The sequence below is a fragment of the Cuculus canorus genome, chromosome 1, assembly GCF_017976375.1.
Source record: "Cuculus canorus isolate bCucCan1 chromosome 1, bCucCan1.pri, whole genome shotgun sequence".
NCBI classification, from domain to species: domain Eukaryota; kingdom Metazoa; phylum Chordata; class Aves; order Cuculiformes; family Cuculidae; genus Cuculus; species Cuculus canorus.
The window spans coordinates 67,132,108-67,145,560 of record NC_071401.1 but is presented as its reverse complement, the minus strand read 5'-3'; the positions used below and the strand labels follow the sequence as shown (position 1 = coordinate 67,145,560).

Genomic DNA, 13,453 nt, shown 5'->3' with positions numbered 1-13,453 from the left:
TTCTATATGTTGGTTAGAGTTCTACATTTCCACCTTTACGTATCTATAATTCTGCAGCCCTGTTAATAGGAGTTGGTTTCTTTGGTTCTATTTTTTCTTGTTTATAATGCCTTGTAATTATGACAAGCATGATCCAAGAAAGTGCTTTTTAACAAATAAAAAAAAAAAACCAAAACCCCTGATTCTTCATTATGGAAAAATAAAGTATAGAGCAACTTAGAAATTTTTGTAGACAGGCAATGGTTTCCAATAGAAAATTTGTTTCCCTGAAGTTTGTACAAACCAAAAAGACCAGGATGTATATACAAGAGGTTGCAGCTGCTTAATCACACATAATTCCATGGACACACGTTAAAAACACATTACTAAGTTTGCTCTGTCAAGTATTCAAATATAAGAAATATGAAAACTAAGACTATCTGCAAGTCTTCCTCAAGTACATAAATGTTAATGCAACCTTTTCTCTACACAGAGAAAAGCTCTGCTTTACTACTGAATAGATGGTTTTCACTCAATGAACAGCTAAGCAACATGTTTTGGCTAGAATCATCAGCAACATTGATAAATTTACGTATGTACATACATACGTATTTACAAACATGCATATGTACACACAACTTTGTATAGTACAGATTTTTTCAAATACTACTCTAACTATGGTAGAATCATAGTTTTCCTATGGAACTTTGGCTATTTTTCCCTTTATATTGAACTGTGCTACAGCTGTAGCACTTCAGGACGTGCTTGAGTAGACATGTTGGTGTTGGACTGACAGTTGGACTTGATGATCTTAGAGGTCTTTTCCAAACTTAATGATTCTATAATTAATAAATGTATCTGCATAAAACTGCTTGCAAAGTGAAGAGGGCAGACTGCATATTATTCAGTCATCTACACAGCCAAAGCAATCATGGCAAGAGATAGATCTTAAAAAAGGTTGAAGGGCACTTTCATTTACCATGAATTGGGAATAACTTTGGCTAAAATTTATTCTCAGACATTATCTGAGACTATTTATTTTTAACTGTACCCAAACTAACTCTAGTCCTCATTACTATTAAAGTTATATCAGCTAAAGAAGTTTTTAAAATCATTTTTGTAGGGGTCTTGTAACACAATCTTTTCTGCAGTTTAAACAAATATTATTTAAGAAAATCTCTCTACTACTCACTCTATTACGTACCCTCAGATTTGGATGTTTGGATCAGTAATGGAAATTCTTCCAAAGCATTAAGCAGCCAAACCTGAATGTTTTCACTGAACAATGTGACTGACTTCACATGTTGTATGGACACTTCCTCCAGGAAATCATGAAATAGGATGTTCTCAATTTCCTAGAATATGAATTCATAGAGCCACATGATTGGTGTGCTATGAATATATATAGCAGCACGACATAAAATTGCATTGATAGCTTAACTGTAAACAAGCCTTTTTTTTTTTTTTTTTCTTCCAGTTAAGCCAATAGCTAAGCTTAAAGGGGGCCTACAGGAAAGCTGAGGAGGGGCTGTTCAGGAAGTGCAGGGATAAGACAAGGGGTAATGGTTTTAAGGTGAAAGAGGACAGATTTTGATTAAACATTAAGAAGATTTTTTTACTGTGAGGGTGGTGAGGCACTGGAACAGGTTGCCCAGAGAAATAAAAAATGCCCCTTCCATACCGGGAGGAGTTCAAGGCCAGGTGGGATGAGTCTATAAGCAACCTGATCTAGTGGAAGGTGTCCCTGCCCATGGCAAGGGAGTTGAAACTGGAGGAACTTTAAGGTCTCTTCCAACATAAACCATTATGTGATTCCATGATTCTACATTTATTAGCAGAAAGAAAAAGATCCTAACAATGATCACTGTCTCCTCAATTAATTCCTAGGCAATACCTAATGACCTGCTGTAAATAAGTACCAAATTATTTCTATCAGGAAACTGCATATTTATATGTGGATTGTCATTGAGAAATGCAGTAGTGTTCTCAAAGGAAAAATAACTTTTGTAATTTGTAGAACTGTTATGTAGAAATGTGAAATTTCAGTTGCCTAACTTCGTGCCAGGATCACAGACAACATTTATAATAGCATACTCCATTGATACTGGGGACTTTCAAAGGAATATATAGCAGCAAAATGGAAGTTATCTCGAATTCCACTGGCTTCTTCAAAAATCCAAAAGAAGCCAAAGAACAGACTTAAGGTACAAAGGGAAATCCCTTTGTACAGCACATGAGAAAAAAGCCGCTCCTTCTCCTGAGGTAGAACTACCAAAAAGTCACAAACACATAACAACATAATTACAACAAACAAGGGTGTCTATAGTACCTTGAATAGCTGCCTATCATAGCTTTTGAACAGCTTGCATACACCTGGCAAGCACATCAGTGCTATTCCTTCAGGCTGCAGAGACCTCCAGAATGACATGATACAGCGTTCCACCTGTTGCACAAAGTCTTTTATGAATTCTCACTGATTTTACACTTGTGAAATCTGAAGTGTAATTCAGTGAAACCACACACACAAGCACAGAAGCAAAAGAATGACCATGGAGTTGAGATCTTTGCCTGTTCCTGTCCTGGCTGGGCTCCAGTGTAAATGGAAGCACACTAAGGCAATAAGCTGAACCTCGCAAGGCGGTGCAGGAAAGAGGATATGCCGTGAGTATATAGGTATAATGAAAGATACGTACCCACGGCCATGTGTTCTGATATCAGACCTGTGGATGTCCCAGGAGTGCTCAGCATATGCCTAGAAACTCAGATTCTCAGAGCATGTTGTATTAATTAAGAACTCCTGAATAATTTGGCTGGGTGTTCTTTTAGTCTATAAATTATCATCTACCTTAGATCAAACCATCAAGCAAATAAGCTACAGAGAAACAACTTTATCCTTAAGAGTTGTTGTTTGCTGTCATCAGAACGAGTGTTCCTGAAGCAAAGGCATACCTTGTTGAACTGGCTGTTTCTCACCATGTGTAAAATATCTTGACAATGGCTGTAGTACTCATTGGCAATCAGTGCAATCTGCAGAAGGTGACCAAAAAGAGGGTATAAAAAGATGACACAGTCAAAGAATTAACTTGCTCGATGACCAAATACTTGAACGTACCATTTCGTAGGGATATTTCTTCCCCATATCTTGCTCCCAAAGGCAGTAACTGCTCAGTTCAGGCCAAGGCGTCTCTTGTTCAGTCTTCAGATAAATGACAGTTGGAAAACAGTGCAAAGTCTCGCTCTTAATGCACCAGAATTTATTTTGAACAGTTGAAAAAAAAAAAAATAACAGTTATCTTGTTAGTTAAAGTTATTACATTCTTTCTTGAAATTGTTTAGCATGTTTTTTTCATAAGATATATTTCTTCAGAGGAGTGCTTGTCCTTTTCTTTAGAAAGTAGAGGTGGATGAAAGAAACAGCTATGGCTGACTAAATATTTAAATCCTTAATCAGTATATTAATTTCTTTTCAAAACCAGTAAATATTCAATGGTATACATGTCTTCCATATATATTTTCTGTAACACTGATGTCACAGTTGTAACCCTCTAAAAAAGGCTAGAGATAGTCGGCTCTGCTGTCAAGGTGACAGCACATTTTTTGTCAGCTGTCATTACATCCACTTCAGAGCACTCAGTGTAAAAATAAGACAGACATCCAATCTCTCCTTTTGTTTTTTTTTCACTTTGCTCAAAGTAAGTTTGTTGCTAATGCTCTGCTGGCTGATTTCCAACAGCTTCAGTGTCAAGCCAACCCTTAACAGTGCGCTTATGGGAGAATTGACACAGGTCGTCCTCATATCTGCCCCTTTCAATGAGCAGGAGTTGCGCTCTTTTTTCTTAATCATTTCCTTGTATTTAAATACTTGTGCCAATAAACTCTGAGTGCATCGAAAAGACACGAGCTCAGCAGCATGAGGGTCTGTTACTGTGGGCCTCAAGCAAGGAAGTTAGTTGTGCCCCGCTGACTCCCGTAATACACAAAACCTGGGCTGTCAGCCACAATTTCTACTCTCAGCACAGATAAAGTTATTTGAGCTGACATTAAGACAACAAAAATATTTAGCCACCAAGTGAAATAGGATTGGGGGAATTTATTTGGATTATGCAGACAGATATTATTTTGAAGAATATGATGAGTTAACTGTATTTCATCAAAACATTTTATACAGTAGTTCTAATTAAACACACATCTAGGCATTTTGTTATAAGTCTAATGTATCTGAAACTCACTGTTCTTATTTTTTGGCTGTTGCTCCTGTAACCAGGCGCATCTCCAGAGCCGCAGACATTTCTACTGTGGTAAAATATACAACAGGAAAAAAACTTTTAAAAGCCCACCGATTTATTCTGTACTTAGCATGAAAATGAACACAAACTGGATAGAGTGCACTAGACTGGAGCGTTGTGTTTAGGAAACAAACCCCACTCTTTTCTGTCATTTAGCAGCCCTATGACTTCCTAATAAGTCTGAAGACCAATTTCTTAATTTTAATGTGAAACTAAACCATTCATTATAAAGATGGCAAGGTATTCGCTGTTTAACTGCCCGATATCTCCCAGCTTCTTGCAAAATCATGGTTTGATATTTGTAGTTGCAGTTCATCTGGAAAGATAGTAGCAAATATAAACAGGCAAATAATGAAAGCATGATCATCCTTGTGTTTTGATTTCACAGTCATTCCGTTTTCTACACCCTGTACAGCTAGATTAGCTTAAATGGCTTTTTTGGTTTTTTCTAGTTGTCCCCCGTTTACTTTGCAAGCTCACCATTGTGTTCCACACGGTCAGAATTCACCTGCTTACAATGGCTTGACCATTGTTTTTTGGCTGAAAAGCCAGGAGTGTGGGCACCATAGATAGCCTGTTTGGCTGAGGATAATCCTATGTGAGGAAGAAGCAATGTTGCTAGGAAAAAGTACATGCTGTGAGAGTTGGATTCCTCTAGCCAATCCCCCACCTGCTGCTGACACCTGCTCACTGTCTGTGAAGGCATTTCAAACTCCAATGTCATTTTGGACTCAGCTATTGTAAAGAGTGACAGGCAGGGGCTTTGTAGAAATGTGTTTCCACTGATGTCTGCCAACAGTCAGGCTATTTAATCAGAGCCTGGCTGCTGGGTTTTACTGCTGTGATGCATTATAAGCCAAGCTAAAACCATACGTCCTGAAGGAGCAGAAGAGAAAACATAACAGCTTATCGGCTTGGAAACTCAAGGTGTTGAAAATGCCTCCTCATGTTTTTCACAGGACTGACCCCTGCCACCTGAAAAATCAACCTTTCCCTCTGCCACTACTCTCTGCCATGAAGGTGATGCTCCAGCAAAAACACCGAACTGGCTGCTGAAAGCATGGCACAACATTCATGATGGGTATGTTTGGTAACCCTATCAACTCCTTCTTCCTGACAATTTAAAGCTGGTGCCTGGACAAAGGGAAGAACGTGTAAGCAGAGGTGTTTCATAATCTTTCTATCAAATGGGCCCTTCCTGCAGATTTCTAAAAGACTGTGAAAGAAAATTAATGAGTATTCCCAGCTCCTGCTCTCCCTGAGAAGGTGGACAGCTGTATCTTCTGCTGCTGCTACTATGGCAACACATATCAGCATCGCTCTCCACCAGCAGGCTGGCTCCCTGCTCCCTCACGTGAGGATAGTGTGGTGTGAAAATGGGTGCTTCATGGGTCCTCCTGTGCCCCAACAGCAAGCCGGGAGCTTGGTGACAATTAAGTACAAATACCTACAGAAAGCTAACATCTATGTCCTCCCACTGTTAGCAAAGGTGGCTCCAACTGACCTGGTGATTGCATAGGTGCTCAGCTGCTGCGTAGAGCTGCTCGCTTCCCCTGGAGTGCTGGTTCTGGGTAAAGACAGGGCACAAAAGAAAAGGTGGGTGGGAGAAGGGGAAAATGGGTGACAGCAAAATCACAAGGAGCTTCACCTTGTCTCTTGCAGAGTTTGGTTGTTGCTATGTGGTGGGAGCTAGAGCTAAAATGGGAAATACAACGGTGGGGATGACAAAAAGACTAATAGAGAAGGTGAATGGGAAGGACAAAGGAAAAACTAAAGAAGGGAGGGTGGTGAATGTGCATTCTATTGACTGTCAGATTACATTGAGATTAGAAAATCTAATTTGCTATCATATCAGATTTTCTTTTTTATTGAAAAATCATGAGTTATCTTCACGAGAAAGTCAGAAGCTATTCCTATTCCCTATTAATAGAACCATAAAGTACCTCTTATAAAGCCAGAATTCATTGACCCTTTTTTTTTAACACTGCCATACTCCAAGCGCCCTTGACCTGCCATAACAGGTATCATTTTAGGGAGAGCTTCTCCTCAAAGTTCCCATTTCTACAGGGCACCATACTGTAATGCAAACCAGTAAAATATTATATTGCCTTAAGTCTCTATAACACATTTGGAGAGCTCATTGATTACAGTTGTGTTTATTTGCACTGCTCTCATAACATCATCATCAGAGCTGCAGTACAAATACCTACAAAAAATCCAAGATTTCTAAACAAGCCATTTCACAGGTGCTTATAAGAGCATCCTCATCACTCCTCACGTGAACACATTCCAACCCAGCAAGCCAACACATCCAAAGGACTGCTGACCATCAAAAGGCAAATGCCATCTTTGCAGTCAAAAGCAATTATAATATTATAATCTTACTGCCGCTTCTGTGACACCACCAAGCAAAGCTTCCCACCTGCCTTCCTGGGCTCAGTTCCTCACTACTAGCATCATGTCAATTGCCTACTATCTTCATATGTTCAAGAAACATTCTCTTTAGCAATTTGAGACAGTGGGTCGTAGTTTTAAAACCATAACTTTATACACCAACCCACAAGCTGAGTGGATGCCTTGGTCTCTCAGCTGCTCTCCCAGCTCCTCCTTCCCTTCAGGCACATGGACCAGAAAAAATCATCTTCATGTTGGAGTCTATTCAGGCATGGGAGTGAGCAACAGTTATTTCATAAATGTTCACTGCTCAAACAAACATTCCATGTCTCTGCCAGAGAGAAATGGCAACAAGCCAGAGAAGTATATCCCATTAGCCAGGTCTGGTCCACAGATAAACATTTGGACTGCATTGAAATGGTATGGTAAAAATCTTGTTTAGTATAATCTGAAAATTTCTGCACCAATACACTTTCAAAACCTGATATGTTATGGGTCAAACACCCCTGCTGCAATTATATGATTACCTCTGTGAGAACAAAAGCTGTTCTTGCAGGTAGAGAAGTTTTCATATTTTCATTACTCTTTTTCTAAATTTCAATTTTCTAATTTAAAAAAAATGTCTAGATTTTGCCGTTGCTGGTTTTCTCGACTTCATTGTATCATGAAAATTAATTCTAATTTCAATGAGTACTGACTCCTACTGAGAGTACAGTAAACATGAGATATTTCCTTGATGTGTTCCGATTTATTTGCAAAGAAAGTACAAAATTCAATACAGATTGGAAAAAACTCGCTTATTTTGTTGAAGCTGCTGCTTATTTTGTACATGACCAAATTATTTCTTCTGGAGTTGTGTTACTCATGCTTCTCTGGCTGTGTTTTGTGACTTTTTACTGCTTTCTTTCCATTTTTCTGTTGTGCTTTATGAGACACAAAGAAGTAATTGTGACACCCAGGTGTTCTGGTGTTGCAGGCCTGCACGCTGGCTTGGGACAGGGACATGTGGCTGCATTTAGAATGGAAGCTAATTTCAGTTGTCTGGCTTCATGCAACAGCTCACCAGCTTCTTAAACCAACTAAGCATCAGATCAGATAATTTTGTAGTTAAGAGACTTTTCTATTGCAACTAGGAAGATAATCTTTGTCTGAATATATTTACCTCTTGATATAATTTTTTTTAATCAGAAAAGTTATTCCAAGAAACTATATAAGAATTACTAGATGGTTGGCTGATGTCAGTCCTTTGTCAGGAATATGCCTCCTGCTCTTTGATTTGACCAAATAAATACATTTTTTAGGAGTAAGTGTTTAGGCTCTGGCAGCTACTGGAGAAGAAAAGTGGAGGCCTGCAGCCTGTGCAGCAGCTCCCATACAGTTAAGCATGGGCTATAGTATGTTCTCCAGCACATCAGAGAACATGGCTTGTTTCCATAAGGAGATCCAAGGACACCAGTTTTGCTGGCAACACATGGTGCTTCAGGTTCCCAGCAGTGGCTAAGGTCCTTGTTTCTGCACCTGGCCTGGACTCAGCCAACATCGCTTCTTTGGTTCCTCCCATGTTTTGTAATTTTTTCTCATGTTTCTACACCGGGAGGAGAAAGAGCGACAATTCTAATTGTTTTGGCCTCTCTCTCATCTATTCTATAGCCACAGCTCTTCTACTATGCCCAGCCAGATTGCTGTTTTCAAGTGACGCTGCAGGAAAACACCTTTCCTTCCCTGAAGAAGACATATCAGCAGAGATTCAGCCAGACACTTGCAGTGTTCCTTGGATAGTGGCCAAGATCTTTCCTGATTACAGATGTCAAATCTGGTTATATGAGGTGCATTGGTAGAGAGGGATATCACTTTAGTAAGGGGTTAGCAGGAAACAAGCCTCCAGTTCCCTTCCCTATGAATAATTTCTTTGGCCTCACAACAACTGACTGCTACTTAATCATCTGCAGAACCTGATCCTTTGCCCTGTCCCATTCTTTACTGCTGCCACTCTGTGGACTTCTGCAACATTACTCTGCTATAAAGGCCGTGGAGAAAGGCAATAAGCTTACGGGTATAGTTTTTCCATGCTCTTGCAGAGCATGCACTCAATCAAGTAACTACAACATAAAATATCACAGACACTGAAACAGTTTCATCATCACCAGAATATCTGAGTCCTTAATAGGCTAACTTGTATCCCTCTATAACATGTATGCTATGGAAAAATGCTAAATCTCCACATTAAATAATGGAAAACAAAGCACCAAATTTATCCACATACACATTAAAGCCATGTACAAGTCTGTAAGAGAGTGAGAGCATAAGCCTGGTCTCCAAGTCCAAGCCATTGGCTGCACCTATTTATCTTCTGTGCATTTAAAAAGAGTGTAAAACTGCTGAGGGGTAGCAGCATTTCCCTTCCTTTTTTCCCCTGGGAAGACATGCAAGCCCATGGTTTATTTATCTCAACCATGAGCTTAATGATGAGAACTCTTCCTTGCCTGCCCACAACTTGACCGTTCTCATATCTACACATTAGTACGCCAAAATATCTTACATTCAGACCTTGAATTTCTGCAATCAATTTATTCTTGTCTTATAATTTTTTCTCACTGTTGTTCCCTTACAAGAGGTGATCTTCAAATCTGAAATTTTAAAACAAAGTGAAGGAGGTATCTTCAAAGTAGTATGCCTCACTGCCTCAAGTAGTAAAAAAGTCAGATAGCATGATTGCATACAGCACTTCAAAACAGTGCAGTCGTTTATACTTTAATATATGTCTCTTCAGCCTACTGCTTATTGAGGAAGGTGATAATACCATGAAGCAATTGTCAATATGTTTATCTAATTTCCCGTTTAAAGTCTCAGTATATTAAGCTCTTCTTTTAGGCTTGGCACGAGCTGCTGTTCTTAAGATCTACACAGCTAAAATGCCCAGTTCATGGAAGTCTGATTGGGCAGGGCATGTTTTAAAAATGGAGCTTCTCTATTAGGGCATAGTAATTAAAAGTACAGTACTTTTACAGTATGCATAATAAGATGAAAAATATAACACTATCATCAATGTTCAACAGATGAATGGCAGACTTTTGTATACATACAACATATAGACTGTCATGTGACATTTTATGATTAAAACATTTGAAAAACAAACCTGTGATGATTGTTTTCAGATAGAAGAGAACAATAACGTGCATAAAAGGAAGAGCTGCTCTTGATAGCTATTCCATCGTAATGGTACCTAGAAAATTAAAAAACTATCAACTGTCAAGCATATGATTCTCAATAAGTCAGCAAATAATTCATATTCCTCTCTGAAAGCAGATGATAATCCTATTTAAACAAGAAAAGACAAAGTAAAAAAAGCTACATATTTTATTTTAATTTTGTTGAAAATTTATTTTCCCCAACACACTCTCTACAAATTCTTTTTAACTGTTTTTGCCCTGGAATGATACCTTCTTTAATATGAAAAAAAACTTTAGCCAGTGAACAGGGTGCAACAGATTGGTACAAGACATCTGTAGAAGTCAAGGACCAGAGTCTCAGCTGCTAGAGGACCCAGTGTCCTTATGGAAGTTGAAAGGTTTAGTGCTGTTGTTCTGCAGCCATTCACAGTAGCTTAGGGACTGGATGTCCTGTCAGTGGTCATAGCAAGTTAACACCTAAGAAACCCACCAGACCATGCCTGCTACCCAGGTGCTAACATCTGGCTCTTGCCAGGTTGGAGCGCTTGGAAGCCAGGGGAGCAGTGCAGTGGTTTTGGACCACCAGCAGGCAGAAGGGGGTAACCTTCTGCTGGTGGGAAGACAGACCATGGAGGCTGAGGGGCATCACACACACAGTCCAAAATCCTGCCAGCCACGAGGAGCAGCCTGGGAGTGTCTCCAGGAAGGTGCTCCCAAAATAAAGGATCTCGCTGGATCAAGCTGATAGCAAGTCCAGACTGGTGGAGAAAAATCACAGATCAAGTATGGACATGTTATTCCTAAAGCCAGTACTTGACAGATACTCAAAATGCTTGTAAAATTACTGTGTCTCAGTGCCCTTAAAACATCCCTTTTTCTAGTCTAGATATTCAGAGTGTGATTATAAGTTTGGACATTCAATCAATGAAAGAGTATTGAACTACTTGTGTTCTAGAATAAGAGGTAGAAGGGAAAAGAAAGGACCTGCAGGAGGATGTGAGGTGGTCTGATTTAAGTGATTTTAAATGGTTTACAACATTTCCATTGACCACCAGTACGTGCTGGGTCACTCCACAGATATGCACAAGAATGAAAAGCACAACACTGACATTAATCACGGCTGCCACCCCCATGCAATCCCAGAACCAAGATTTCCTGACCAGGTGTCTCAAGAGCTCTGAGTAAGTTTGTGATGTCTGGCAGATGCCTCATGAAAGCCATGCTGTAAAAGCTATTACAACTCAAAGAGACAATTTTTTAAAACCCAGTCTGATCTGGAATTCATCCGCTACCAAAGCAGCTCCAATGCGGTGGCTTTTGTAGAATTAATTTGTTTTAATATACATGGTGACATCATAAATCACTCTGGATCTTGCAATGTATTACAGGTTTGCAAACAATAGTTCAGTTGCTGTATTACAGTGCTGGGGCCGAAAATTCAGCTTTTCAAAAATGTTATGAATAACATTAACCAAAGGAAGCAAACCAAATACCTGGTACTCCCTCTTTTGCCCAGCCTTCTAGTCCGTAGACCTGGGAAAACTAACCGAACAAGCTGAAAAAAAAAAACCCAAAACTCAGAAAATTAGAAGTACTTGGAAAATTCATTCTAAAATACAAAAACATATTTGCTACATTTTTTTCCTTAATCATTTCTTTTCCTTTCCACCATTTGCAAGCTAATACCTGTTCTTACATCTCTCTGAAACGGTAATTACTGAACTGAACTCCATTAGGCTTTTGTGGATCGAAAGCTAAGTCATTTAAGGGATTAGCTCCCTCAGGTAGGAATTAGTCTGTTTTACCTTGCACAGAAACACAGTCAGTGCACACATGAGGAGACCACCCACAGTCAGATGGGGCATATCAGCTAGGGGAACTCAAAGGTGCTGTGGTTCTCCAGTACTCTGTCAGTCCTTCAAGCCTTATTCATTTTAGTAGGACTTACCCAAGGGACTTTACCTACCCACTCACTCTTGCAAGGAGTACTTGCAGGATAAGACCTGCCTTATCTGTTTTAAAAGGACCTGAATCATCAAGCTGCAAAGAACCTTCTGACCACTGCACTAGTAAATGTGAACTGAGGTCACGCAGCATCTGTCAAGGTTAGCTCTACAGAGTAATAAGATACTGTCAGGGTAATAATGCACTTCACTATGATTATTCTGCATGAGCTACTCCATGAAGACAGAGACTAACGCAGGACAGCTGGAGCTAACATTCCCTACATTGCAGGAACAGAAGTGAAGAGGAGGAGGAGGGGAGCCTCCAGTTTGCAGTGTGAAGTTTGGACTTTGTGCAAAATGTTCTTTGGTGGTTCAAAGGCCTACTAAGTGACAAATTTCCTCACCTCACACTAATGTGCACTTCTAGTTTTGACAGTGTTGGAGTGGTCCTGTTCTTTGCATGTTTCTGGGCGCATCCACCCTTTCTCAGCCATGTATTGTAGCACAATTCTGTTTTACTAAAGGGACAACCTATGAAACTGGGTCTTCAGTGACGTGAGACACATACTTCTTCCCACTGCCTCTTCTGCAGAGACAGCAGTGTATTTGGGCAGAGGGATAGGGCAAATTAAATTAGTAGTGTCTTAAATCATCACAGTTTGATTCACATGGGACTTGAGTGCAAAAGTCCTTACAATCTACATGCATGTAATGCAGTCAGGTTACTACAGCTCGATGAATTATTAATAGCTCAGCCCATTAGCTAGTTTAAACTAGGGTTGGTGCAGTTTCTGTCCTCCTCAGCCTCGTGCTGCATGCTCCCGCCTCTTGCTTCAGAAGGGCAGATCATTTAAACCCCCTAAGGAACTGCCCCCGGCTTGCTCACTTGGGATGTGCGAACTTGTACTGCAATGTGCTGGGTCAGTTAAGGCTGTGAACAAACAGTTGCGAGCACTAACCTATAGAAGCTATGGCTCATCAGCTAAGCTCTTCTGCGTGACCAGACTCACATTTCATCCCTGCCTATCCCAACTTAAAAGTAAATGCATTAACTTGAATCACAAGAAAGCTTAGCTTACAGGTGGTAACTCAATCATGCAGGAGCACCTAAAAGTGTACAGACAGGATGGGATTAATTTTAGCTATGTGACTACAAGACAGAGCTGTCTAAGAGAGTCACTGCTTACTGTAGTTAATGGAGAAAAACAGACAGTTCTGAGGCACATTTAATCTAAGCTGCTGGCAATGACTCATTTAGGGTGAGAGGAATCATACATAACTGCTTATTTCTCTCCATTGACTACCAAGTGTTTTTAAGGTGACTGGTTTCACAGCAGACTTCTACTCTGAGGCAAGCGAATTCTATCTGTGGGCTTGGCTGATGAAGCTATGGTAATAAATCACACTGGAGCACTCACTCAAATCTTAATTTTAAGTAAAATTGATTTAAATTACCCCATTAAAAAAATGTAAATTCATGTGAATTGAGGTAAATTATTCATAAAACAAAGTTATCTGAGCAAACGAAATTGATTTCAGGTACAACTTCTACTTAAATTATTTTGGTTTTGTGTTAAAAAAAATGCTTAGCAGCTCCTACCATGGGAGCTCCTACCATTAGTGATAAAAATAGAAAATCCTGAATGAAAAGTCTTGAGCACCATAATCGCAAGGCATT

At 39.7% G+C, this 13,453-nt stretch overlaps 1 protein-coding gene across 2 annotated transcripts in view; it reads right to left on the bottom strand.

The window, feature by feature from the left end:
* Positions 1–13,453, bottom strand: part of RFX8 (regulatory factor X8) — a 38,574-nt gene that overhangs the window by 17,680 nt on the left and 7,441 nt on the right. For both annotated transcript variants that reach the window (XM_054087605.1, XM_054088309.1), the window contains exons 2-9: positions 11,323–11,384; positions 9,796–9,882; positions 5,770–5,832; positions 4,209–4,272; positions 3,092–3,217; positions 2,929–3,006; positions 2,309–2,422; positions 1,184–1,334 (exon numbers count right to left, since the gene is read on the bottom strand). In XM_054087605.1, coding sequence (XP_053943580.1) covers positions 1,184–1,334; positions 2,309–2,422; positions 2,929–3,006; positions 3,092–3,217; positions 4,209–4,272; positions 5,770–5,832; positions 9,796–9,882; positions 11,323–11,384 — 745 coding nt within the window. The remainder of the gene's footprint in view (positions 1–1,183; positions 1,335–2,308; positions 2,423–2,928; positions 3,007–3,091; positions 3,218–4,208; positions 4,273–5,769; positions 5,833–9,795; positions 9,883–11,322; positions 11,385–13,453) is intronic.